Below are 27,193 nucleotides of genomic sequence, written 5' to 3'. Positions count from 1 at the left end.
TAGTATGGAATGATGCCTAAGATTTGGGGGAAAAAATTGAGGACTGGAAGAAAAGGAGTATCTGTCAAGTAAGAATAGTAGTGACACTGATCAATATTTTATTTTTTTTCTGATTTAGTCACTGAAAGAAACAAAACTTCTAACTTAAGTGTAGAAAGGAGACAGTGAAAAATAAAAAATTTTTAGCCAGTAGTATCTTTATCTTCTGAAAATTTTGTTGGGTTATTTAATTTTAAGTTTTATAACTCTCTTGGGAAGGTAATCTGTGTTACAGTTAAATTAGTTAAAAACAAACCACAGGGCCGGCTAGGCTCAGCAATGTTTTTGCCTTTTAAATTATATCTTTATTCTTTTAAACTTTCCCAAGAGTTTAATCCTAGATTTAATATAGGATTTATTTTGTAGAAGTATAATCTATACAATTAAAATACTAGATTTTTTCAACTTCATTGGATCTTTTTTAATTGAAGTATGGTTGAATTATAATGTTATGTTAGTTTCAGGAGTACAGCACAGTGATTCCATTTTATATGTGTGTGTATATGTATATATATTTTTTCAGATTCCTTTCCCTTAGAGATTATTACAAAATATTGAGTATATTTCCCTGTGCTATACTGTTAGGTCCTTGTTGGTTATCTATTTTATATATCATAGTGTGTATATGTTAATCCCAAACTCCTCATTTATCCTTCACCCCTTCCTTTCCCCTTTGGTAACCCTAAGTTTGTTTCTATATCTGTGAGTCTATTTCTGTTTTGTAAATAAGTTCATTTGAATCTTTTTTTTTAGATTCCACATGTAAGCGATATCATATGATATTTGTCTTTGACTTACTTCACTTAGTGTGAAAATCTCTAGCTCCATCCATATTGCACCAGATGGCATTATGTGGTTCTTTTTTTATGGCTGAGTAATATTCCATTGTATGTATATGTGTGTGTGTGTGTGTGTGTGTGTGTGTATATATATATATATATGGCACATCTTCTTTATCCATTCATCTATTGATGGAAATTTAGGTTGCTTCCATGTCTCAACTATTGTAAATAGTGCTGCTATGAACACTGGGGTGCACGTTATCTTTTCAAATTAGAGTTTTCTCTGGATATATGCCCAGGAGTGGGATTGCTGGGTCATATGGTTACTCTAGCTTTATTTTTTTAAGGAACCCTCCATACTGTTCTCCATAGTGGCTGCACCAATTTACATTCCCACCAACAGTGTAGGAGGGTTCCCTTTTCTCCACACCCTCTCCAGCATTTATTGCTTGTAGATTTTTTGATGATGCCATTCTGACTGGTGTGAGGTGATACCTCATTGAAGTTTTGATTTGCATTTCTCTAATAATTATTGATGCTGAGCATCTTTTCATGTGCCTCTTGGCCATCTGTATGTCTTCTTTGGAGAAATGTCTATTTAGACCATCTGCCCATTTTTTGATTGGTTTTTTGATATTGAGCTGCATGAGCTGTTTGTATATTTTGGAGATTAATCCCTTGTGGGTCACTTTGTTTGCAAATATTTTCTCCCATTCTGTGGGTTGTCTTTTTGTTTTGTTTATGGTTTCCTTTGATGTGCAAAAGCTTTTAAGTTTAATTAGGTCCCATGTTTATTTTTGTTTCTATTTCCATTACTGTAGAAGGTGGATCAAAAAAGATATTGCTGTGATTTGTGTCAGAGAGTGTTCTGCCTATGTTTTGCAACTCTGCTCTAAGAGTTGTATAGCATCCGGCCTTACATTTAGGCTTTCAGTCCATTCTGAGGGTTTTGTGTGTGTGTGTGTGTGTGTGTGTGTGTGTGTGTGTATGCTGTTAGAGAGTGTTCTAATTTCATTCTGTTACATGTAGCTGTCCAGTTTTCCCAGCACCACTTATTGAAGAGACTATCTTTTCTTCATTGTATATTCTTGCCTCCTTCATCATAGATTAGTTGACCAAAGATGAGTGGGCTTATCTTTGGACTTTCTATCCTGTTCCACTGATCTGTATTTCTGTTTTTGTGCCAGTACCATACTGTTTTGATGACTGTACCTTTGTAGTATAGTATGAAGTCAGGGAGTCTGATTCCTCCAGCTCCATTTTTCTTTCTCAAGATTGCTTTGGCTATTCGGGGCCTTTTGTGTTTCCATACGAATTGTAAATTTGTTTGCTCTAGTTTGTGAAAAATGCCATTCATGATTTGATAGGGATTGCATTGAATCTGTAGATTGCCTTGGGTAGTATAGTCATTTTGACAATATTGATTCTTCCAATCCCAGAATATGGTATATCTTTCCATCTGTTTGTGTCATCTTCAGTTTCTTTCATCAGTGTCTTATAGTTTTCGGAGTACAGGTCTTTTGTCTCCTTAGGTAGGTTTATTCCTAGGTATTTTATTCTTTTTGATGCAATGGTAAATGGGATTGTTTCCTTAATTTCTATTTCTGATCTTCCATTGTTAGTGTATAGAAATGCGACAGATTTCTGTGTATTAATTTTGTATCCTGCAACCTTGCTGAATTCATTGATGATCTCTAGTAGTTTTCTGGTAGTATCTTTAGGATTTTCTATGTGTAGTATCATGTCATCTGCAAACAGTGACAGTTTCACTTCTTCTTTTCCAATTTGGATTCCATTTACGTCTTTTTCTTCTCTGATTGCCATGGCTAGGACTTCCAAAACTATGTTGAATAATAGTGGTGAAAGTGGGCATCCTTGTCTTCTTCCTGATCTTAGAGGAAATGGTGTCAGCTTTTCACTGTTGAGTATGATGTTAGCTGTGGGTTTGCCATATATGACCTTTATTATGTTGAGGTATGATCCCACTATGCCCACTTTCTGGAGAGTTTTTATCATAAATCGGTGTTGAATTTTGTCAAAATCTTTTTCTGCATCTACTGAGATGGTCATATAATTTTTATTCTTCAGTTTGTTAATGTGTATCACACTGATAAGCAGATATTGAAAAATCCTTGCATCCCTGAGATAGATCCCACTTGATCATAGTATATGATCCTTCTAATGTATTGTTGGATTCAGTTTGCTAGTATTTTGTTGAGGATTTTTGCATCTATGTTTGTCAGTGATATTGGTCTATAATTTTTTTGTGTGGTATCTTTGTCTGGTTTTGGCATCAGGGTGATGGTGGTCTCATAGAATGAGTTCAGAAGTATTCCTTCCTCTGCAATTTTTTGGATGAGTTTCAGAAGGATAGGTGTTAATGCTTCTCTAAATGTGTTGTAGAATTTGTCTGTGAAGCCATCTGATCCTGGACTTTTGTTTGTTGGGGAGTTTTTAAATCACAGATTCAATTTCAGTTCTTGTAATTGGTCTGTTTGTATTTTCTATTTCTTCCTGGTTCAGTCCTGGAAGGTTGTACCTTTCTAAGAGTTTGTCCATTTCTTCTAGGTTGTCCATTTTATTGGTATATAGTTGCTTGCAGTAGTTTCCTATGGTCCTTCATATTTTTGCGGTGTCTGTTGTAACTTTTCCTTTTTTGTTTCTAATTTTATTAATTTGGGCCCTCTTCCTTTTTTTCCTGATGAGTCTGGTGAAAATTTAATCAATTTTGTTTATCTTTTCAAAGAACCAGCTTTTAGTTTCATTGATCTTTTCTGTTGTTTCCTTTGTCTCTATTTCTGCTCTGATCTTTATTTCTTTCCTTCTATTAATTTTGGGTTTTGTTTGTTCTTCTTTCCTCTATTTGCTTTAGGTATAAGGCTAGGTGGTTTATTTGAGGTTTTTCTTGTTTTGCAAGGTAAGCTTGTATCGCTATAAACTTCCCTCTTAGAACCGCTTTTGTTGCGTTCAATAGGTTTTGGATCGTCGTGTTTTTGTTTTCATTTGTCTCTAGGTATTTTCTGACTTCCTCCTTGATTTCTTCAGTGATCCAGGCTCAGCAACTTTAAAGAGATAGGTCTGCATTACCAGTGTGTGTATGCTCATCTTGCTAATATTTCCTCCTAGAAATGTTTCTCACTTCATTGTGTTAATGGCTGTGTTTTGAAGGAGCCATCACAAAACTTTGTTTTGTTCATTTGTTTATCAAATAGCAAAACCCAAGGGTTATTTTCTAATCTGGTAAATGTGGAATAGATGAGCACAAATATCAAGAATTCTTCCCAAGAAATAAAGCTTGCGTTCACTAAACTTATATAGAAAATGTGCATAATGAAATGATGTCATTATCATTCCAAATAAGAACTTAAAAAACATTTTCTTGGCATATCTCTGAATGTTCTCATGGCTTTATAGAGTATTAAATCTTTGAATTTTGTTCTCTTTCAAGAGAAGAAGAATGAGAGAATTCTTCAGGTTCTTTGTGAAATAAGATATAATCAAATGATGAGAGTTTATACATATAAAAATTATAGGACAAATCTTAAAATGTATATAAATATATAGGCAGATATAAAATAAATAATTTCTTAACCACAGAACCCTAAATCCTGAAGAGGATTTAGTACCAAGTATTGTAATGACCATTTTTGGTCAACTAGGTGACTCCCTAAAGTTAATATTTTAACTACTGATTAGATATTTTATCATTTCTGTTATGGACATGTGAAGACGTATAACACTGAGGAAAACTGCAAGTCCAATTAGCATCAAGAAAGTAGGCAGGTTGGAAGGAAAAGAATAAGCCTATGCCTCACGTATAAAGAGCATATGTTAATTGGGTAGATTTAAAGGAAATTATCTAAGTTCCTTCTTGTAAATCACAAAGACATATGGCATAAGTTACTCAACAGTTTGGAAGCTAACTCCAGCTCTTTGGTTCTTCTGTCTCAGAATCTACCATTAGTCTTTGTGGCTCTACCCTCATCAGACATGTATGGCTTTGAATAGATTCAGATTTTCCAGCACCTGAAATACAGGTTAAGAGCTTTAGAGCTTCAGTGAAGAATGACCACATGCATATGTGCACATGGCTAATTATGAATCTGTTAATTACTGTTTTTTCTAGTCTTATTGTCTAATGTATTAGTGACTTTATTAACATGAAAAACCTTCAGTAAATAATAAAACTGGAGATAGATCTCTATAATGAAAAGAATTACTACCAAACCACTTGATAGTTATTTTAATAAATTTCTGTAATAAAGCAAATCATATTAGTATGTGCCATTGGAATTACCAATGAGAAAGTTTTTACAGTCACGAGTACTAGAGTCATAACAAGTAAATGAGAAAGCAAAAAGCATGAAAACTAAAATTTCTAAGTGTGCTATGACTAGTGGTAATACATACCCGTTTTCTATATGCAAAAACAGATAAAATTGTTTGAAATATACTTTAAAGGCAATTGTACATCCATGTACAAATAAAGTGACATATATATAAACAAACATGGAACAGGAAAATAAATGAGGCAAGGTTAAATAAGGCTGTCCCTGAATTATAAGTACCCGATAATAAACAATCTATACAGTCTTTGCCCACCTTTTCCATTAGCTGTCATGACAGTCATTGTTTAAAAAATATATATCTTATCCCTTTTTGATAATGGCTGTGTTCAGCAGTGGAGTAGGGGGCAAGCTGTGAAAACACATAGAGCTTAGGGGATCTGACCTCACATAGCCTCTATAGAATGGTAACCTCCTCGAAAAAGAATACTTTCTCCAATACTGACTGGCTTTTTTTTTTTCACTGTATTATAACTCCTAAAGATCTACTTACTAGAGACGTTTGGGGGATTAATAAAGAATCTTTAAAAAATGCTGTAAAATTGTTTGGGCACTTAGAAATTCACGTTTGAGTATGAACAGATTCAACTAAATTGTTCAAGAAACTAAAATTAATTGCACTCAGAGATTTGAAGTTCTATCCCTTGTATACTTTCACTTGTAGAAGAAAGAGATGGAGATCCCAGGCCTGAACTCAGAAAGGAGTGTGGAAAGGAGTCGGGCCCACAGGGGTAAAGGAGAAGAAACTTCCTTTTCCTTTTCCTATGCAGTATGACCCTTATAGAACTGAGACACAGAGCCTAATACTAGTAATGCTCTATTGTTGCTATGATATGATTTAACTTTGACAGGTTACCCTGAAAATTAGTTGATCTTTCATGTGGAAAACTATGTCCTGCTTAATATATAACCATCTTACACATAGTCTTTGGAGCACTATCCATTTTAGATAGGAACAACCTGTATTGGAACATAAACAAATGTAGATAAATATAAAGAAGTTTTCATATCCAACAAACCATATTTCTTTGTAATTTACTGATAAAACTGAATAACTTTCATTTTGTCGCATTTGGAAGGACCCTGCTTATCAGATGACACTTCCCTCTATAGCACGTATATATACTTATACGTATATCTACGTATAGCACATAGATATTTTTAGACATACTGGAAATATTTTTGCAAAGTCAGTCTATCAGGTAAAGACCAACTTTGGTAAATGACAACTATAAATGATTAATTCTTTTTTAAGTTTAAGACCTTTGATGCCATATTTTCAGAGTTGGTAACAATTTCTAAAATTCAGCACAGCTGTGCAGGTACTTTGTAACAACTGTCATGTGCTTGTAAGCATCACAAAATATTGGATCTCGTAAGAATTGAAACTTGTTAAGACAATCTGATGATAGTTTTTATTAAGAATTTGGAAAAAGAAAAAACTATCAATCACTGAACAAGCAAAAAAATAAAAAATATAAAAGAGTTTGGTGAATTATCTTAATATAAGTTTTTCAAATGTGCCAACATTTTGAATAATTTATCTTTACAATTAAGCATTCTATTTCCAATACATATTGATGACATATTTAGTATACATATTTTTACTTTTCCTTTCAAAGGTAATTTTAACTTTGTATTTAATTCTTAAATACTAAGCAATTTAAAAAAATGAAGTGTTAATACACAATTTAGACTTCTAATGTCATTTTATACTAAAATAAGGAGGCATAAGACAGGCTTTTATAAAAATGATATAAACAATATCAAGCGGTTACAAATTTAATTTAAATTTGTGATAAAAAATGTGGACACCTCCAGGAAATCCAAGGGAAAAAAAACTGTCATCTGAAGTGAATTATTAAATATAATTTTAAAGATTTAATGTGTACAAATATTTGTCTCAGGAAAAAAAAGCTTGGTTGAACATTATAGTCCAAGGTTCCTATTGAACTCGAAAGTACTAGGAAGATTGATTCTCCGAACACCAGTGAGAAGTGTGTAGAAGATGGAGGTCACCCTTTGAAAGAAGATCTCTGCGACCTGTGTAAATAGGAGCCCCACAAACACTTCCAACAAGCATAGGTCAGAATAGGGTCATGGCTCCGGGCCCTCTGGACCACTGTTCGCCCAGAGGAGTGCTCACCGCGTTAATCTCTCGTCCTTCAGTTCCAGGTCTGCCACTGTGATGAGCTGATCTAGGTTGAATTTAGTGTCAATAATTTCTGCATCCCGAGGAGAATATGTCCCACCTTCTTTCTGCTTCTGTCGAATTCTAATAAAGTCCAAGAAGGGAATATCATAGAAAGCATATGAAATTATATTTAGTTTTCTTAAGACATTAGTCAGATAATTTCTTTGTTGGGATCACTTCCCTGAGTATGTTGCAAATTTGCAGCTACTCAACTCTTTCCTGTTTTAATTCCACAGAATGTATTCTATAATTTTTTAACATGCTGCTTTTAATGAGAATTAGTTCATCAAGGCCTGAGCCATTGGCACATTTAAAATACAGAGCAAATGAGACTGAGGCTGTGAGCTTGTTTCTTCTCCCTCAAGCTGTCTCATATGTTTGTCATAAAAAGGAAATATGCCAATGTGGACATAGCTCACTGCTATCAGCACCAGTGCTAAAAGACAATGCTCCATTGTTTTTACATAACGTGAAAATACATAAAAATGTGTTTTGAATTGTCTCATTGGCTTTTATAAAAATATTGTCAAATATGTAATATCTAAGTATAATATAACTATACAGATTATGTAATCTAAGAATATAATATATAACCAGAAAACTCAGGTTCAAAAATAAAATCACATGCATCTGCGAATCAAATCAAAGTCTCTTCATTTTGAGCCCTTTTACATGTTTATTTTTATATGACATAGTACGGTATATTATAAAGTAATATTTAGCTATTCTATGTATCTTTTGCACTTCAGACATTTAACATTTATTATGATTTATGTGTTAAGGATGATATAGGAAGTATAAAATATGGTCCTTATCCTCAAGGACATAATTTAGTTGAGAAGTAGGATCTAAATGTAGAAAAAGCATAACAAAAGAGAAAAAAAGTCAAATTACAACTCCTAAAACAGTAATTGATTAGTTATAAAATGTTATATAAGTGATTACAACTATTAGTATTTAGAGGAAATAAAAAGTAGGATTTGACTTGAGTGTTCCAGAATCAGAAGGAGGAGGAAGCACATTTCCAGCTGACTGAACAAAAGCAGAGTTGTATGAAAACTGACGGAATGTTCAGGTGAGAACAGACTCTGTTGGCTGAAGAGTCGTATGTAGGAAAGTTGCAGGGAATAAGAGGGGCCCATTTCCTGCCCACAAAAGGAGTTCATCCTATAAAGAAATGATTTTAGAGCAGGAAAACAATATCAATATGGTGGATGCACATCCCTCAGGGACAAGGACCATATATTACACAACATAACTTTAAAAGTGCCTAAAATAACGACCGCCTCTCACCATCTTCTGGCTGAATCTGAGAACACTTTCTGGTATAAGAAAAATATCTTTCAAGAGCCCTTCAAATTATCCATCAAAATGATAATTAAAAAGATGATACAAGATGAAACAGAGGATGCTTGGCAAACGGAATACAGGACACCATTCTTCGGATAAAATAGAGCCTATTGAGCTACTTAGGAAATTAGTATAATAGTTATTTTTACAAATGTAAGGTCCCTTTAACTCGGCAATCTACCTTATGAAACTAATTTTAGGATCACAACTAAGGCTTCCCCTGAGGTCCTGTAAACAACGGAAATTTTAAGAGACTGATACCGAGAATTTGAAAAAAACACTTGGAAAACACAGTACAGACATTTTGATAAAGTAAACGTGAGAAAGGGGCCCACCGTATAAGGAAGTTGGACATGTTTTAAGTGTTCTTACTGGAAAAGTGATCTCTTCTGTATAAAATCTGAAATTTAGACCTGATTAAAATATTTTTCAATTAAACCTATCAGAGTTATAAAATATTCAAAAAGATGGAGAAAGCCTGGCAGCTTCTGCTTGTGGGTTACCACTTTGTCTCTCAGCTCTACGTCCATACTTCTTTGCCCTGCTTTGTGATACTGAAGTTAGACTCTAACATTTCTCCTTTGCCAGCTGGCTAGACGTTAAACTTTGTCAATAGAGGACACTGCAGTCATCCTGCAAGGCAATAGGGACAGGGAGATACTTCCCTCGAGTGTTCTAGCGCTGCAATATTCTTATTCATTGTGGAAGCCCAGCAGCCCACCTGGGTGAGCACTAGCTGCCTCTTAAGTTCATGCTCTCTCCATCAGTGAAGGATTCCAGGTAGCTCCAGCCCACCCACGCGATCAGGCAAGAGTGGGCTGCTTCCACTGTCCGATTCCAGCCTGCCAACTCTCCAGTAACGATGGGTAGCTTCTACAGATCAGCTCCAGCCCTTCCTCTGTCATATTTCTTTGCACAAAGGTAGGTGATAGGGCTGCATGTGTCTGTGGTAGCCATTCCATGTCAAACTTGGGAGTGAGATTTCTTCTAGTTCTTTGTTCCTCTATTGTCCACTCTTCCTTAGCCTAGAGAGAGTAGCTTTGTTGCACTTGCTACTTCTGGATCCCTTAGTGTTTTCTCTTACCCCCTTCAGTTGTTAACTATTTTTACTAGTTAACATATTATTAAATGTTTCTCATTAAAGTAACCATTGTGGCTTCTGTCTCCTGATTGGGCCATGACTGAATGATGTCCATAAAGCATCTTAGGAATAAGTACAAATAAGTCTTACCTTGCAAATGCAAAAACAGCTGTTCCAAGAAGAATAATTGAAAGGATACACAAAGTGACTGAAAGTATAATCTCTACAGATCTTTCTGAAAGCCCTTCACCTGAAGAGGAAGACATATAAAATCATTAATTATTATTATATGTAATACTACATTGGGTCTCAAAATACAGGAAAAAATTTGGCATATTTCTCAATAATGCTAATGAAGTGTACAGATGTGTTTCTCTTCTCCTAGATCTTCTAACTTTGGAGCTCAATCCTTGGTGCTCTTCTTTTTTTCTATTTAAACTCACATCTTTGGTGAACCTGTGCAGCCTCATGGTTTTAATTTTCATCTATATGATGATGACTACTTAACTGTAATCTAAGGAACTCCCGACCTGTATATCCAATTGCCTACTATATATCTTTATTTAGAAGTGTAATTAAATTTTAAAAATCAAAATTTCCAAAGCTGAACTCCTATTCTTCCCTCCTTTCAACTGCATCTTTCTACATCTTAGTCGATGGCAACTTCATTGTTCTAGTTGCTCAAGCCAAAAATCTTGGAGTCATACTTGACTTTCTCTTTCATAGAACACATCCAAAATCTCTGAGGAAATCCTGTTGGCTCTCTGTTTTTCACTAAAAAAAACTAGGGAAACTTGGAGAGATAGTAATTCCAAAGTGTGATTAGGGAACAAAAGGAATTTGGGATATCTAATGGGGCAAGAAAGCTAAGAAATGATCAAAGCCTAATGGTATGGAAAGAACAAAAGATCATCTTGAAGAGGTGGCCAAAGATGGAACAATTTAAACTTTATAATGAATAAAAACTGAAATTGACTGAAATAGATTCAATATAAAAATCCATGAGTTCTAATATTATTCAATGAAAGAGAAATGAAAATTAAAACCAAAAAGGTACTAATTTGTAACCTCTGGTTTTAGCTAAACAACTCTTTTTTTCACTCTAAAAATTTGTAATTAAAGAGAGAAAATTAAGCATTTTTTCCCGTGGCTTTCTCATATGAACTGTTTTTTATGAATTAAAAAATAGCCCCAGTTAAGGAGATAAAGCTCCTTATTAGAGGAGAATTCTGTTTAATAAATGTGGAAGAAATAATAAAATTAGAAATTAATTTTGCATTCCTAATGAAATAATTGACTCAGGTAACAATCATAAGTGTATCTCTAAATGACTAGGAGGAAGGTTGAAAGGCATTTGGATATTTAGGGAATGTCAAACTATCATCTCACAGATTATTTGCTGGTTATAACAAGGGAAAAAACAACTTTCCAGTGAAAGGTCCTTCTGTCACTACCACTAAACTTACTGATCAATTTTAACATCACTGAAAATGTGACAACCAGGTATTATACACCTCCTGATGTGAGGTATTTTGATCTACGCAGCAACACCTGTAAAGTAGCCCTGCCAAAAATGTTCATTGTGAATATTCAAACCTTTAGATCTTATCTCTAATTTATAGGAAAGTAGGAAAAGGAGTTAATGACACCAATAAAAAGCAATCAGACAAATTCAAAATATGGAACCTCTTGATCCTGTTTTAAACAAACTACAAAGAAAAAAATCAGAGGATGATTTGAAACTATATATATATCTAGTTCTACATAATATCAAGGATTTATCATTAATTTTGTTGAACTGCAACAATGTAACAACATACTTATTAGAGAAATATGCTAAACTGTTTTAGAGTGGAATATATAATGCTTTCTGTGATTTACTTTAAAATACTTCAGAAACAAAATGAAAAATGTGTAATTAAAACAGATGTGGCAAACCATTAAAAATTATTAAATTTAATTAATAGGTATTTGGGGGTTCATTATACAAAACTTTCGTGTACGCTCTACTCCTCACTACCTCTGCTGCAAGCATCCTGATCAAGGCCACCATCCTGTTTTGCATGAATTGTCGTATGGACACCTAACAAGTCTTCCTGTATCCACCCTGTCCTCTTTCCATCTATTCGCAACATAGTAGCAAGAGTAATGATTTTAAAACATTACCTGTCTACTTAAAATCCTCCTATCTCTCACAGACAAAAATCCAAAGTCCTTCCAATGGCCTATGGCCATTGGCCTCTGGCTCCCTGTTATCTGTTTGACTTCCCTTCCAATCTCCACCTTGCTTACAACTCTGGAGCCAGACTGGCCTCCCTATTGTTCTTGGGACACACCAGGTAACTCTTGATATAGGGCTTTTGGCCAGCTTCTTCCTGTGCATAGAAGTGTATTTCTCTTATAGATCTGCCTGGGTAGCCATTTCATTACCATGAGGAATTTGCTCAAATATCACCTAGTCAGTGAAGCCTACACAGACCACCTCTTATGGACTGAATGTATGTGTCCCTCCAAAATTCATATGTTGAAGCCCTAACACAAATACAGTGTGACAGTATTTGAGTAAGGAAGTAATTAATTCTATATGAGGTCACAAGGGTTGGGCTCTAATCTGATAGAATTAGTGTCCTTTTAAGAAGAGACACCAGAAAGCTAGTTCTCTCCCTCCGAGTGCACATGCTGAGGAAAGGCCAAATAAGGACATAGCGAGAAGGAGGCGTTCTGCAAGCCAGGAAGAAAGCCCTTACCACATACTGAAGTGGCTGGAACCTTATCTTTGATTTCTTGCCTCCAGAACTGTGAGAAAATAAACTTCTGTTGTTTAAGCCACTCAGTCTGTAGTATTTGTTATGGCAGCCCAAGCAGACTAAGACATTACCATATTTAAGATTGAAAGCTGCAACTCCTTCACTTCCTGCCTTCCCCCTTCTACCTCCTCTACACTCTGTTCTACTTTTTCTTTTCTCCATAGCCCTTTGTAACATCTTATAATTCATTTATTTATTATCTTATTGTTTATTACCTGTCCAGAATGTAAGATCCCTGAGGACAAGACTGTTGTATTCAAAACTGTATTCCAAGTCCTGAGAACAGTATCAGGCACATAGCAAATGCTCAATAAATATTTTCTAAATTTACTGATATATAAAAATATCAATTTTGAAGTATATTAGAAATTAAAAATTTTCAGGTTAATTAGGCATTAAACCAAATAAGAATATATGTTATTAATTATTTTGATACAACTAGTAATTATAATTATAACCAATTTTAAGTTATATAATGTATAATTTTACTGTAGAAAGTATTAAAGTCAAGTGACAAAATAGGTTAACTATCTGTAAAATACGCAGGGGTTAATGGTTCATCTTTTCTTCCCTGGATTGGTGCTTATGAAATGTTAACACTATGAAAGAGTTTCTGTGGCTATTCTGCATGGTGGATTTGAATGAACACTGAATCTTGAACAGTTATCAGAGTTTCATGGTCATCTAGAATCTCCAGCTAAATTTAGAAGACTCTAAAGGGGCATGTAGCTCATAAAGTATTTTAGATACACCTTTTTCATACATTAAAATATAAATGGTTTGTTTCATGAATTTTCACATGCTGACTCCTAACTGGATATGCTTGGGAAAGGAAACATGAAGATGAATAGAATCATCTTTATCAGGTAGTATTGAGTCACTGGACCTTGGAACCTCGTGGGGAAAAAATGATTTCATAGACCACAAAAAATTTTCAGATTAGATTACCATTTCAAAGCACTAGCCAAGTGAAGTGAGGAAATGACATATGATGTATTAATAAACAATAGGTAATCCTTTGGGCACATGTATTACAAATGTACTACTAGGAAAGGACAAAATGTACTATGACTGTCCAGCACAAATTTTGATTCACTGCTATGCATGTACCCACAGAGCATTACCAGTACAGAATGAAGTCATTTCTCTAAATCCTTTCACAGAAAACAAAACTCTTTCACTTAAAAATATAAACATGATTCTTTTTCTAACGTGTACATTTCCTGATTAGACTTAAAATCCATTGAAAGGTCAAATTAAATTGTTTTATGTGCATAACAGCATGTACTACTGTAGTAATTAAGCAAATCATAATTATAAAGCACTACCTAATTTTTCATAGTATTATCTTTTGATTATCATTATTTAAACTCCTCTATGGATCTGACTTTTTAATGCAGCTTTATATCTCTAAGAAGCTTGAACTAAATGAGTTATAAAGCTCCTAGGACAATGCCCGGCTCTTGCTATAGGTACTAACTGCATGAAAGATCATCTTCTTAATATTATTATTAATCTTAAAAGAAAACAACTTCTTATAACAGAACTTAAGTATAAAAAGTTCTTCTCTTTTAGCCCAGTATTAGCCATCCAGAATATTCAAATACTGCACAAAGAACTTACTAAAGGTTCTCAATTTCATAATTCAAGAAATGTAAATTAAAATACCCTAAATAAATGTTTTTTAATACATCATATTGGCAAAATATTAGAAGTAGATAATAAACAGTGGCCAGGTTGCAGAGTCATACTTAGTCATTGTTAAAACAAACAAAAAGGAATTATTGCATCTTTATGTGTAAAAACAGTATACTTATGTATGAAAGCCTCAGAAAGCTAAGATGAGCAGGTGCAAAGAGAACAGCTAGAAATAATTTAAAATGTTGAGAAGAGAAAATGGTACAGCAAAGATAGGAAGTCTGTGGGAACAGAAAAATCAGAAATAGTAATGAAATCAAAAGCTACTTGGGCACTTAGTGATTTCCAGGCAACGCAGTACAGTGGTTATAAGCACAGCACTGCCTGAAGTCAGGTTGCCTGGGTCTAAAAGCTGGTGCTGCCACTTCCTAGCTCTGTAACCTTGGGCAAGATGCTTAAAGACCCAGCTTCAGATTTCTTACCAGTAAATTGGGGATACCTATAAACAGGAAATCGTGTTATAGGGTTGTAGTGAAAAATACATGAGGTTATATACAAAAAAACTCATAAAGGGCTTGTCACATAAATAATGTTTCATATCTTTATTAATAACATTTCATAGTCATGAATCTGTCCATTCATCTGATTTAATCTCCCAGTTAGCTTATGAAGTAGGTATTATTATTCTCATTTTGGAAATAAGATTGCAGAAGTTAATTTGTTAAGTAACTAAGCCAAGGCCACATAAATTTCATATATGCCAAAACTGCCTGAAATATGCTTGTCTGACTACAGAGTTTACGAGGTTCACCATCACATTGCCACTGCCTCATTAACATCATAAAACCTTCCCCTGCTCCTCTGGTGTCCCAGGGGCAAGTGATCCTTTTGCTGCAAAAAATATATAGTGACTCCCTATCTCTGTTCCCAAGTGAGCATATTGGAACTTTTCATTGTTAGCACAGTAATTAAATGAGAAGTATTATGACAAAAGAAAACAATCACAGAGCGCCTTTGCCATGAGGTTTAAGGTTTCAACTTGTTCAGTTTTAATGAAGCCCTGTGAGGTGCAGAAAGCAGTGTCTGGTTTTCAAATCACAGGAATCCTCTATAATTAAACCTTGCAATCAAAACATTGCCTACAAGCAGTTTCCATAAACTGATGTGCCTAAGGAGGTTTCTTAAAAAAAAATTTAAGAAGGATTCTTGGGAATTTTCTTAATAAAAATCCTAATGCTCAATCCTGAGTGAAAACAAAATCAAGTAAGTTGTAAGTATTTCTTTAGGGTCAAAATGATGGCACATGTCATTTCCCATTAGTCCTACAGGCTATAAAGATTTCCCAATGTGCAAACCTCTTCCAGGTTATCAATCCTTACTCAGCAAAGCCCTGTCTGGCCCCTTCTTACTTGTACTGCTGTTAGCCTCTTTCCCAAAACTTAAGCCTTTTAGTTCATCAGTGATTCTTTGCCCCTAATTTTAACATCCAAATAATATCTCTGACAGGCACAACCACTATCAAAATGGTCTGTCTTGTAAATGTATGTCCTATACTAACTTAGAAACACAGCTTTGCAAAGGCACTTAAATCCTGAAGATTGTATTGATAGGTGACTCAACTTGAAGCTCATTGCCTGTGGTGTGCAAAATACCAGTACATCCATTGGTGGTTTGATGACCTAGATGGGACCTAGACTTCTTTCGCTGAAGTGTGAGATGCACACCTAAGTGTTGGGCAGACCTGTTAGAAATGCTGGGAGCCACTAGCCTGTTGCAAATGCTATCCTATATCCCAATACATGACATGTTTGAGAGAAAAAAAGGACTCAATCATCCTTTGTATGCTTACGATGACACCAATGCATTTTACTATTTGCTTGCCTCCATTCTTATAGCCATGAAACCATTCTTGCCATTGACCACTGCCCACTGTAGAAACAGTCAACTTTACTTCCTTTTTGGGTCCTTCTACTATATCCTCCTCGGCAATGTTCTTTTCCCAAAAACTCTATGACTCCGTGGCCTTTTATTAATGCTAATTATAGACCAGCACCTTTTCTGGAGGGTGTTCTTTGGTTCCTGACTCAAGAGTGAATCTGATATACACAGAACCACAATATCCAATAGCCAGGTAGAAAATTAATATGAGGCCAGAAATTGATGGTGTTACATCCATTAACCAGCAAAATGACTGGGCTACTTTGATGGACATCAAGGAATTCTGCTCCTGTGGTACACACCATATTCCAAATCTGAACATTTCATTTCACCACAATTGAGGGTTGCACTCCTTTTAATTTCCTCCACTCCTTCCCGGCACTGTTTTCCTAGCTACAAATAACTATCTAGATAGCAGAATTTTATGTGGTCAATTGGAATAAGAATTAGAGAGCAAACTCCTATTATAAAGCTGCTATCTATCAGGAGAGAGCCCATGGGAGGCCACCCTAAGGAGGAGCCTGAAAGGCTATCCTGGTGTCACTGGTCTCCAAATAGTATGTGAACCCTGAAAAACTGATTGTAGATACGTGGGACTCTTCCTTGTCACAACCCCTTACCAACACAATGGCATTTCACTGACTGTGCCCAGCCTGTGTTTCCCTAGTCCCTCCTATTCTGACCTTGACAGGATCTGGTGCTCTGCCGTTCATTATACATCTTACATCCCCTTATACTCCTGCTGTTACCAGGGCACACAAACATTAGCACCTGGATGACTTGGGTGGTGGTGATGATTCCAAAAGGGGAATCAGAGAACTGATGGTGTATTTCTTCTATCTTCTAGAATTACTTATTGTATTCCACTGCCTTGGCTGAGAGACAAAGAAAGAGAAGACCGTCGCTGAGGGACATCTTGAGACTACCTGTGGCCAAAGTGATGGATGAGGCCCATCCTTGGCCAAAGGGAAGCCATTTAACAGAATCTGGGAATCACGTCCCTGTACACCATGGTTCCTGATGCTTGGTTTCCCTCCTCTTTCGTTCCTATTAACCTAGATGTCTCAACTTTACCTTTCAGATAATTGGCTGAATATGTTGTCCTCATATCCATAATCTACATAAAACCAGCAAGCTATGAGATGAACAGCACACAGCAAACAACACAACAAAGTGATCTCTTTTTAGCACCGCATCCTCAAAATATCATCTCTCTAAGACATATGAGCTAATCCACTTGTACTATGTTTCTTATCTTCCATCGGTAAATATACCGGGTCACCATTTAGCTGTGATAATACGTAGTTTCTGAATGCTGTAACCTAAAGGAAGTTAAGTTGATACCATCAAAACATTTACTGTGGTGGTGTCAGGGTGTGATAAACTCACCTATCAAATGCAGAAACGCTTGACACAACTCCAAAACCACAAGTCTAGTCAGCTGATTTAAAAATGATTGATTACGTAAAATTAGTCAAACCAGTCATTTTATGGAATTTAAGCAGACAGCACAGCCAACGAAATCTATAAGTTATTCCCCTATAAACATTAATGTAGCAAAGCGTGTGCCCCTTCATTTCTTCAAGGTCCAAAGTTTCCTTAACTAAGTGGAGGCTGCAGAAACTGGTTTATACAATTAATGTTCCACAACCAGATGAGAATTTCTAACTGAAAAGGGTGGAACATTTTCCGTCTTCTTCCAGCCATAATTATCACTGAAATCTATTGCATTCATGATATACTGTGGATCAGAACAACACACAAAGTTCCACACTCTCAGAGCCTGACACAGGAAACAGAAAGCTGTGATTTACTCAGAGAAGTCCTAGGGAAACAATTTCTCCTAAGGAAATATATTTTTAAAATCTTCCCTTATAACTCATCCAAAAAGAAGCTATTAAGCATTGAACACTTTATAAAATATTAATATCTTTACCTATATTATTTTACACAGATCTTTCAAGGCAGGTAATATCACCATTTTCCATACAAGGAAACTGAGGTTTATAGAAATTATTTTCTCAAGTGGTAGAGCCAAGATTTGAATCCAGGTCTAAATCCTGCATTTGTATCGTAATGGTTGTAAAATTTGTGCCGGCAGAGCCATGTAATTACTTAATCTGGGCTGCGGTTTCCTCGTCTGTAAAGTGGAACTAACACTGACACCTAACAGGGTTTCTGAACCTCAGCACTATTGACTGTGGGTTAGATAACGCTTTGCTGGAGGGGCTGTCCTATGCACTGTAGGATAGGTAGCAGCATCCCTGGCCTCCCCGCTCACTAGATGCCACCAGCTCAGCCTGCACAATTGTGACAACCCAACCAAAAATGGCTCCAGACATTGCCTAATGTCCCCTGGAGAGTAAAATCACTGGTTGAGAACCACTGACCTAAATTAAAGGACAGCTGTGAAGAGCCCATCAGTGAATACATACAAAGAGCCTCAGAGTATGTCTGGCACAGAATATTTAATGTTAGATAGGCTGGTGGTGAAGAAGGACGAGGGGAGGAGGGGGAAGATAAGAAGTAGTAGCCATAGTAGGGAGAGCAGGAGGGGTAGAGGAAGGGGGAGAAAAGGAAGAAGAAGAAATATACTTGCATCTGACTAAATTGTATTGATGTTTTATTCAGGACTGACTGGGTGTATATAATTGAAAAACTCAGAGTTGATCAGAAAGAAAATAAAATTTAAAAAGACAGGTAGGCTTCTATCTTTTAGGATTATTTCAGGAAAGTTTCCATAATCCTTTTTCTTTTTTTATGAAGTAAAAATGTTTTACATATAAGATTACATATTAAACAGCCAAATAAATATTTGCTTAGTGTAATATTCCACACATCAGCCTAGACCAAATACCATATTGAAGTCTATGTCCAGATTTGAATAGATGGAACGTCCATCACTTAAAAGAGTATTATAAATACTATTTTTTCCTTAGGATAATTAACCTTGAAATGATTTTATCCTTGAGAACATTCATCATGGCTTAATACATTTACTAATGAATGTTACAGCTGTGATTAGCGTGTTGAGATTATAAATGAAATTAACTACAAAATATGTCTTACCTAAAGTCTTAACAGGATCAGAGTAATCAGAGTCAGTAAATTGTCCCATGACATTTGTGGCTCTAAATTTAAACCTATGAAATAAAAAACAACAACAATTTACATACCATATGACTTTTTTTTCTATGAATAATTTAACAAATGGCTGTGAAAAAGACAGTTTTGTTAAAGAGAAAGTTAACTTACAAAGCGTAAACTTGGAAATCAGTCACCATCAGGACAAACAAATAATATCTTTACTTGAAATTATCTTGTACATGGACCTCTTGAACTTCATGAGAGAGTGACCAAAAATTTGACCAGACTCATGAAGAGTCAGCAGGTTAATCAAATGAAGTAGATCCCCTCCTTCATGGATTTATTTGGGTGAAACCACTGAATGTCTGCACAAGCACACTTTATAAATATAAAGCATAATAACTGTTATACCTCAGCCACCTTGGAAAATGCCAATAAGCCAGATTTAGAATAGTCATATAAAACTCATCCTGTTCAAATATAAACAAAGAACAGTGCTGCTTAATTCCGAGTGTGCACTTTTCACTTTCTGTGCTTTCATGACATATGAAATACAAGATGGATGCAGAGGAAAGTCAATCTTAAAAATCACTGGTTGATTCTGTCACCACAGAGACAACCGAAATTTACCTTATTTTAAAACTATGGGACTTCCCTGGTGGCACAGTGGTTAAGAATCTGCCTGCCAATGTAGGGGACATGGGTTCAAGCCCCAGTCCAGGAAGATCCCACAGGCCTTGGACCAACTAAGCCCGTGCACCACAGCTACTGAGCCTGTGCTCTAGAGCTCACGAGCCACAACTACTGAGGCTGCATGCCACAACTACTGAAGTCCGTGCTCCTAGAGTCCAGGCTCTGCAACAAGAGAAGCCACCATGGTGAGAAGCCTGCGCACCGCAACGAAGAGTAGCCCCCGCTCGCCACAACTAGAGAAAGCCCGCGGGCAGTAATGAAGACCCAGCGCAGCCAAAAATAAATAAATTTATTTAAAAAAGGAAATCTTTAAAAAAACAAAACTATGAACCTACAAGAATTTTAAAATATAAAACCAATCTAGATTAATAAATTGTACTTCATAATTTAATCCCTACTCTTCTCAAATTCTTATGATTTTATGGATTATATGAAATGTTTTGGAAAAATGTAAAATCAACAATTCTTGGATAAATATTAAACTTTGTGGTATATCATTTCTGTAACTGTTATCGTATGATGATTAATTTCAGGCCATAACTTAGTAACCCAAGTAATTGTACTTAATAACAGATAATAGAGCATTCTTTTTTCAAATGCCTAACTTCTCTAACTTTTCTAATGTTAACTTGTCCTAGGATGTTTATGAAGAACTTAACAGTGCTTTAGCAGGCAAAAATGAAACTAGCTGTATTTTTCAAATTTAGTAGTAAAAATTGTATTTTGAAAATTAAATAATTTAAATAATTAAAAAATTATAGTCATGACACAAAATAACAGTCAATTTAGTAGGAGAAAAATAAGCAATTTAGCAAAGCATTTAATAAAGCTAACATATCAGCATTGGTTTTTATATTAGATTATAATCTATACAATACCAAATATTAAAGTGAATTGTAAAGATTTCAATTCCTCATTCAGTTGTTTGATAGTATGAAAAGCTGAAAATGATTGCTATGACTGAGGTAAACTGAAGCCATAATTAACTGAAAGACGAGGATCATGTTTCTAAAAACCTGACATTAGCATGCACGGCAGAGAAATGAGTGAAAAACACGAAATAGTACACATTAGTCACATTGCCCTTTACAGAAAGAATTAAATTCTACCTGTGTTCTCCAATTTGCACATTTTTCATATTGCCCTTAGTCACTTAACACGTCAAACCATAATTACTTTTAAGCTTGCCTACTTTCCCTACAACTGTATGTTTACGGGATGTAACGACAATGCCTTGTTGATCTTTATCATGCATTAGGTCACAATACATTATGGATGCCCAGCACTTACTGGAAAGATGACAGGAGAAGTAGATGGACGATGAAAGTTGTCAGCTAGCTTGCTAACATCATGCACAGTAAGCATAAACTATACTTACAAGTATTGCTTTTTTGGTTTCAGAGGTCCATTGCAGATTTTGTCTTCATTGCCAGGAATCATACATGCGTTATCAGCACCTATGATGTAAATTTCTTCATTGCCACTAAACTTTGTCTTTTCCTCTGTACATGGGGGATTAGGAAAGCCTTCATTTGTAAAATATGGCCTTGGCTTATTAAAATATGCATCATACCACTTTGTTACATTTCCATCATGCTGAGCTATTTTCAGAAAAAAGAATAATGATTACAAGTAATATCCAAATGTATTTTCACATTTTTAAAGGGTGTTTCTATAATTGCATGAGGAAAACCTGGATGCAACATCTGTCACTCTATGAACCACCAGGGATGATTCAGCTGCTCTACATGGATAATCAGGGAACCCTATCCATTCCCATCACACATGAATCCATAGGCATTGTGGAGAATGACTTCTCGGAGAAAAAACATTCCTCAGTCAAGGGTAACTAACTCTCTTTCACACCTCCAAAGAAGCTATCAAGACTCCATCCTGCCAAACTCAACACAATCCTACCAGCATATGGAATAAATAAATCACATATTTTAACCATGCCTTTTTAAATTTTGGTAAAATATTTTAGGCATATATTAATGATCAGTAAAATTAATGATAATAAATTAATAATAATATTGACAATCTATTAAACTCAAGAGATGTGTAATAGTCAGGAGTCAACCTCATATTACTAATTTTGAGTTGAAATGTCTTCTAGCATTCAGCAGTTCACACACTGCAATTTGACAAGATAAGCTGGCATGTGATGATACCTCCTGCTTCTGCTACAAGCACCTGTACATTTTTGATTGGTCCATGGTCATCATTATAGTAACATATTGGCATTCTGATTGTAATTGTTGTTGAAGTCACAAGAAGTTTTCCCGTGGCATCATAAATAGGGGTTGGTTTGGTTTTTGGTCGCGCTGGAGCTATAAACAAAGAAGAAATATCACTACCAATTCATTTTTTGTTTCTGCAGAGAAAATCATTTTGAATTCTCCTTTCATGCAGTAATTTACAGATAAAGTGATGACAAATATAAATAACAAATGAAACAGATTTCTGTTTGGATACAGCAGATATTTAGCAATTATTACCTCCTAATGGTATAATTATATATTTGAGACTTGCCTAAGATAATGGGACCCAGGTGTGATTTTCAGACATCTGACTCCTCTTTATATATTAAAGAAATTCAAACTGTATTTATAATTTTCACAAATGCATTAAATCATACTAGTATTTTCATGTTTTTTTTTTTTTTCTTTTACTTCCTTTAGCTGATTTACCAGTTTCTATTCTAGTCATACCAGGAGCCCTGCCCTCTAACCCTGCAGTTATCCATACCAAACATCTGGATGGTATCCTCACATATTTTTCTCTATGTTCACATAATCATATAAAAATACATAAAGTCATACATCATGGATTCTTCTCACTGATATGTTTTAATGGTGCTATATTAAGTATTATAATTACCCCACATATTGTTTTTCTCACTTAAATAAGACTTGTGTAAATCTTTTCAAGTCACCAAGTTCTGGCTAACTCATTCTTCTTAATGACTATGTTGTACATCATGGTGCAACTGCATCATATTTATTCAGTCATTCATCTAGTGATGGGAATTCACTTTTCCTTCAGGTTTTGAACATTTGCTTCACTACTTAGCCTTATACATTTAGCCTTATTTACTGATCCTTTTATTTCTATGGAATATATTCCCAAGGGCAGAATTTCTGGAACAAAAGAAACATGTACTTTTAACTTTAACAGATACTGCCAGAATAATTTTCTAAAAGTGCCATCATGATAATTCACATTTTACCATCAATGCATGCAGGTATCTCCAAAATCAACATTTGTAGAAGCTCCTCTTGCTTCATTTCATCTTATAGCTACATACACTAGCTGAGCATCAGTAAGTTGCTTAATCAAACTTCAATTCTCATATTTATAAAATCTTTTAAAAAAGCCTCTCCGACAGTGCCATAAAATTGCCAATATCATTTCCATTTTATACATGAGGAAAATGGTCTTATGCTACGTAGCGGTAAGAGGGAACTATCAAGACTGGAACCAAATCTTTCTGACTTGATCCCTGAGCTCACTCCTCTGAGACATAAAAGTTACGATGACATTAGATGTATAGAAGTTTATTGGGGAAAATATCTATGAGAATCAAGGGGCAGGGAGCAATAGCAGGTGGCATGATCACAGGCCTGACACGTGTGAATGGGGAGAAGGAAGGAAGAAAGGATTCAGCAGGAAGGGCCTCAGGTTTCAGGGAGTTCTGAGAAACTTTGAGAGAGGCCACTGGGGAGTCCCCAAGACAAGGTTTCCTGTTAGAGGAATCTGGCATGCGACAGTACTGTCCAACTCGGTATTATCTGTCAAATGCAAATCTAATGAGACAACTATTAATCCAGTGTCACTCCATGTCAATAAAATCATGCATACTACTGGAGAAAAAGTCATTTCTCTAGGACTGAACCACTGCCCCTTAGTACTCATATATCTTTTCTAGATAACTGGTCATGAGTCTATCCACCCTATGTAAGGCATGGAAAGTCAGAACTAGTCATGTCTGCCTGAGGATGAGCAAGTATCTGAAATGGGAAGTTTTACTAAATAAATATAATGCATCTATTGTTACCTGTATACTGAATATATGAATATGTCTGCCACTAAATAACAAAGAGAAATTAGGACGGTATGAGGTAAGCTCTTCTTTATGAAGTCATTTTCTAAAGTAGCTGATATTTTTTAGACTTCAGGAGTTTGTACATTCCAAGTACATATTTATCAACTAAAAGCAAATAACACAAATAGTATTATAGGTATATAAACTACCCATTGATAAAAAGTAAAATGTATCAGCTTCATCTTATAGTGATTAGTTCTTATTCTTAACAATGCTTGTTTCCAGGCACTGTCCCATGGGTTTTTCAAAGATTATCTCTTTTAATCCTCACAGCAACTTATGAGGTAGGAACTAGTATTATCTCCATTACAGGCTTACAGGCGTTAAGAAACTTGTCCAAAGTCAAACAGGTATCAAGTGGCCAATCCAGAATTCAACCTCAGCAACCTGACTCTAGACTCAGTCAAAAAGCTGGCACTTTTAATCACTGTGCTGTGCTATGCTTACCAAAGACTGAGAAAAGCTACTTTTTGTTTCAGAGAGAGGAGCATCAGGTGGAATTCTACTAAAGGTCAATACACTTTTTTTTTTTTTAATCTCTCTGCAGGTTTTACACAGGATTTTAGAGAAGTGGCAAAACTGTGTGCGTATTTTCAGTCTTGAGAAGGCACCTTGAATGACTGAATGCCCCTGAGGTCCTCTTAGTAATCTTTTATGGCTTTTGTGGAATTCGGTGGGGGAGGCAGTCTCCAAATTTTTGTATATTTTCTGTGAAAAAACATCCCTGTCAATAATGAATTGATAGATCTACTTTTATAGTCAGAATCATAAAGTTGATTATATGGTAGTTCAGTAAGCACTATTTGATTAACTGAAAAGAATCTGACTTTCAAAATAAATAAAGATCAGTCAAGGAATCTAATTAGAACTAGTCGAAGTCTAGTCACGGGTAATTTAAAGGAGCTTTCTTTTCAATAAAATTTTAAAAACATAAAATACAATTATAAACCTTGTCTCAGAAAAGTTTAAATTTAGCAGAAAAGAAATATAAGATAAATAGCAGTGGGCATTCTCTGTAATTAACATGGTAATTTGCATTATGATTAAGACATTTTAATTATAGCCTGAATAAGCATACATTACTTATTACTTAATATATGCTTATGATATGCATATGCATGGTTTAAAAGCTTAACTACATCCTTAACTCTAATACAGAATACAAATTATAATTACTCTTTGATTAATAGTATTTCATGGGAAGGCAGCTCATGTACCTTTAATATCCATGGTTATTCTCATTTGAACGTTTGGCCCTGCACCAGCACTATTGATCGCATAAACCTAAAACAAAGAAACACCTTGTTATTATTTTCAAATTATTGCATATGTGTATGTATAACTGATTATGGTTATATGTCATTTTTAAATGATTGCACTTTTGAAAACAATTCATATAGTCTGTTAATTATATTTTCTTGCACTCAAATTAATATATGGAGGAAGAACGTTAGCAATAAAATAGTTCTTACAACTGATATTATGGTACTAAGCCCTGAGAACAAAGGCTAAGTGACCTAAACAGCCCTATCATACAGACCAAGAATGATGTGGCTTCAATTTGAACCTTTAGGAGGAAAGAGCAGAAAAGTCACTATGTCTACACTCTCTCTTCATCTACTCTAACATCTGTTCCTTCTCTCTGTAGCTAGGTTAACTCCGGCTTTCTTTAAATCCATATTCAAGACGCTCTTTTTTTTCCTTCTCTGAGATGAAACCCTATTCCTCAGCCTCCCAGTTTTCCTGTATTAAATCATCCCTCTGAAAGTTGGCCTTTATACCCTGCTTCACCCCTGCCCCAAAATATCTGACGCTATACCCTGCATAATGCAGCATATACACATAAAGCATTTCTGTTTGAATCTACAGCGGGTGATTTACACAAATGTGAATCCTTTCAATTAACTTTGTGCTTAGGAAGCTGCAGACACAGGCTCTTCTTTTATTCACTTTATCTTGCTATGTAAAATAAAGACTGTGTTCTTGGCCAATTTCATTGTATTCAATAAACGCAATTCAGAATATATCATTTTTGGAATTAATAAATTTGTTTCATACGTTAGTGACCCACCCTCCACCCCCTGGATAGTTTCAGAAGTATTTTGATTGAGTTAAAATAGTAATATACGTGATGTGGTAGGTATACTAAATAAACCAAGCCCATAAAATGCTTAAAAATATCTAAAGGAAATATTTATTGGTGCATGTAATTTTAAAAAGGAAGTATTCAAAATCAAAGCGATGTTATGAAGTGCTTAATTATTTTTATTTCTTTACAATCTAACCTTTAAGTGAGATAATAAAGTTGGGCAGTGCTTCTCAACCTGCAGTGAGCAAAGAAGTCACTTGCAAACCCTGTTAAATGAAGATCTGTAGGTTTTGATTCAGTAGGTTGGGACAGGTGCGAAAGTTACACATTTCTAATAAACTCTCAGGTGTTGAGGACACTATGTTGCACTTTGCAAAGAATCAGATTTTTCTTTAAATTATGAATTGGTTGTACTTTATTTCCTGTTTTTTTTAATTTGCAAGAGCCAAAACTGTTACACCACTTGCTACCTACCGTAACTATTAATATCCTACATAGAAATTACTATTCTTATTACTAATTTTTCAGATAAGGAAACTGAGGCACAGATTTGAGGAAACTGCCCAGAAAGAAACTAGCAGAGCCGGAATTTGAACCTAGGTCAGTTCATTCCCTTAACCACCACCTTCTCTCTAATAGATCTTCTACAACGGGGGTTCATTTAATGGTACATGCAGCAAGAATCCTAGCAAGTCAGATTACATAATGAGATATAAAGTTTGCGAGGGAACACAAATTATTAATGACAGTTTTCTGATATAAACAGTTGACAGGAAGGAGCTACTTGAATGTATAGGGTGAATTCTATGTTGCTTAAAAGATGATTTTCTGAACTTTATGATTGTTTGAAAATTCCAAGACATGCAAAAATAGTGAAAGGATGAAACAAATTGTGTATGTGTTTGGGTGTATGTATATGAACTCACACACATATTTACTTTACCAAATGGATAATTTAGAATTAAGATGTAAAATAACATTAGCTTTTAGTAATAGTTGTGTGAAATACATGTGAATTGCAATCACAGTTATTTCTGACTTCTG

The 27,193-nt window shown here is 35.1% G+C and overlaps 1 protein-coding gene across 1 annotated transcript in view; it reads right to left on the bottom strand.

The window, feature by feature from the left end:
• The window catches only part of PTPRQ (protein tyrosine phosphatase receptor type Q), a 197,347-nt gene that overhangs the window by 35,943 nt on the left and 134,211 nt on the right, over positions 1–27,193 (bottom strand). Inside the window, exons 30-35 of the mRNA XM_004280590.3 lie at positions 25,278–25,344; positions 22,127–22,285; positions 21,334–21,556; positions 19,245–19,318; positions 9,943–10,042; positions 7,314–7,442 (exon numbers count right to left, since the gene is read on the bottom strand). Coding sequence (XP_004280638.2) covers positions 7,314–7,442; positions 9,943–10,042; positions 19,245–19,318; positions 21,334–21,556; positions 22,127–22,285; positions 25,278–25,344 — 752 coding nt within the window. The remainder of the gene's footprint in view (positions 1–7,313; positions 7,443–9,942; positions 10,043–19,244; positions 19,319–21,333; positions 21,557–22,126; positions 22,286–25,277; positions 25,345–27,193) is intronic.

This window comes from Orcinus orca, chromosome 11, assembly GCF_937001465.1.
Source record: "Orcinus orca chromosome 11, mOrcOrc1.1, whole genome shotgun sequence".
NCBI classification, from domain to species: domain Eukaryota; kingdom Metazoa; phylum Chordata; class Mammalia; order Artiodactyla; family Delphinidae; genus Orcinus; species Orcinus orca.
This window is presented reverse-complemented; position numbering and strand designations above follow the sequence as displayed.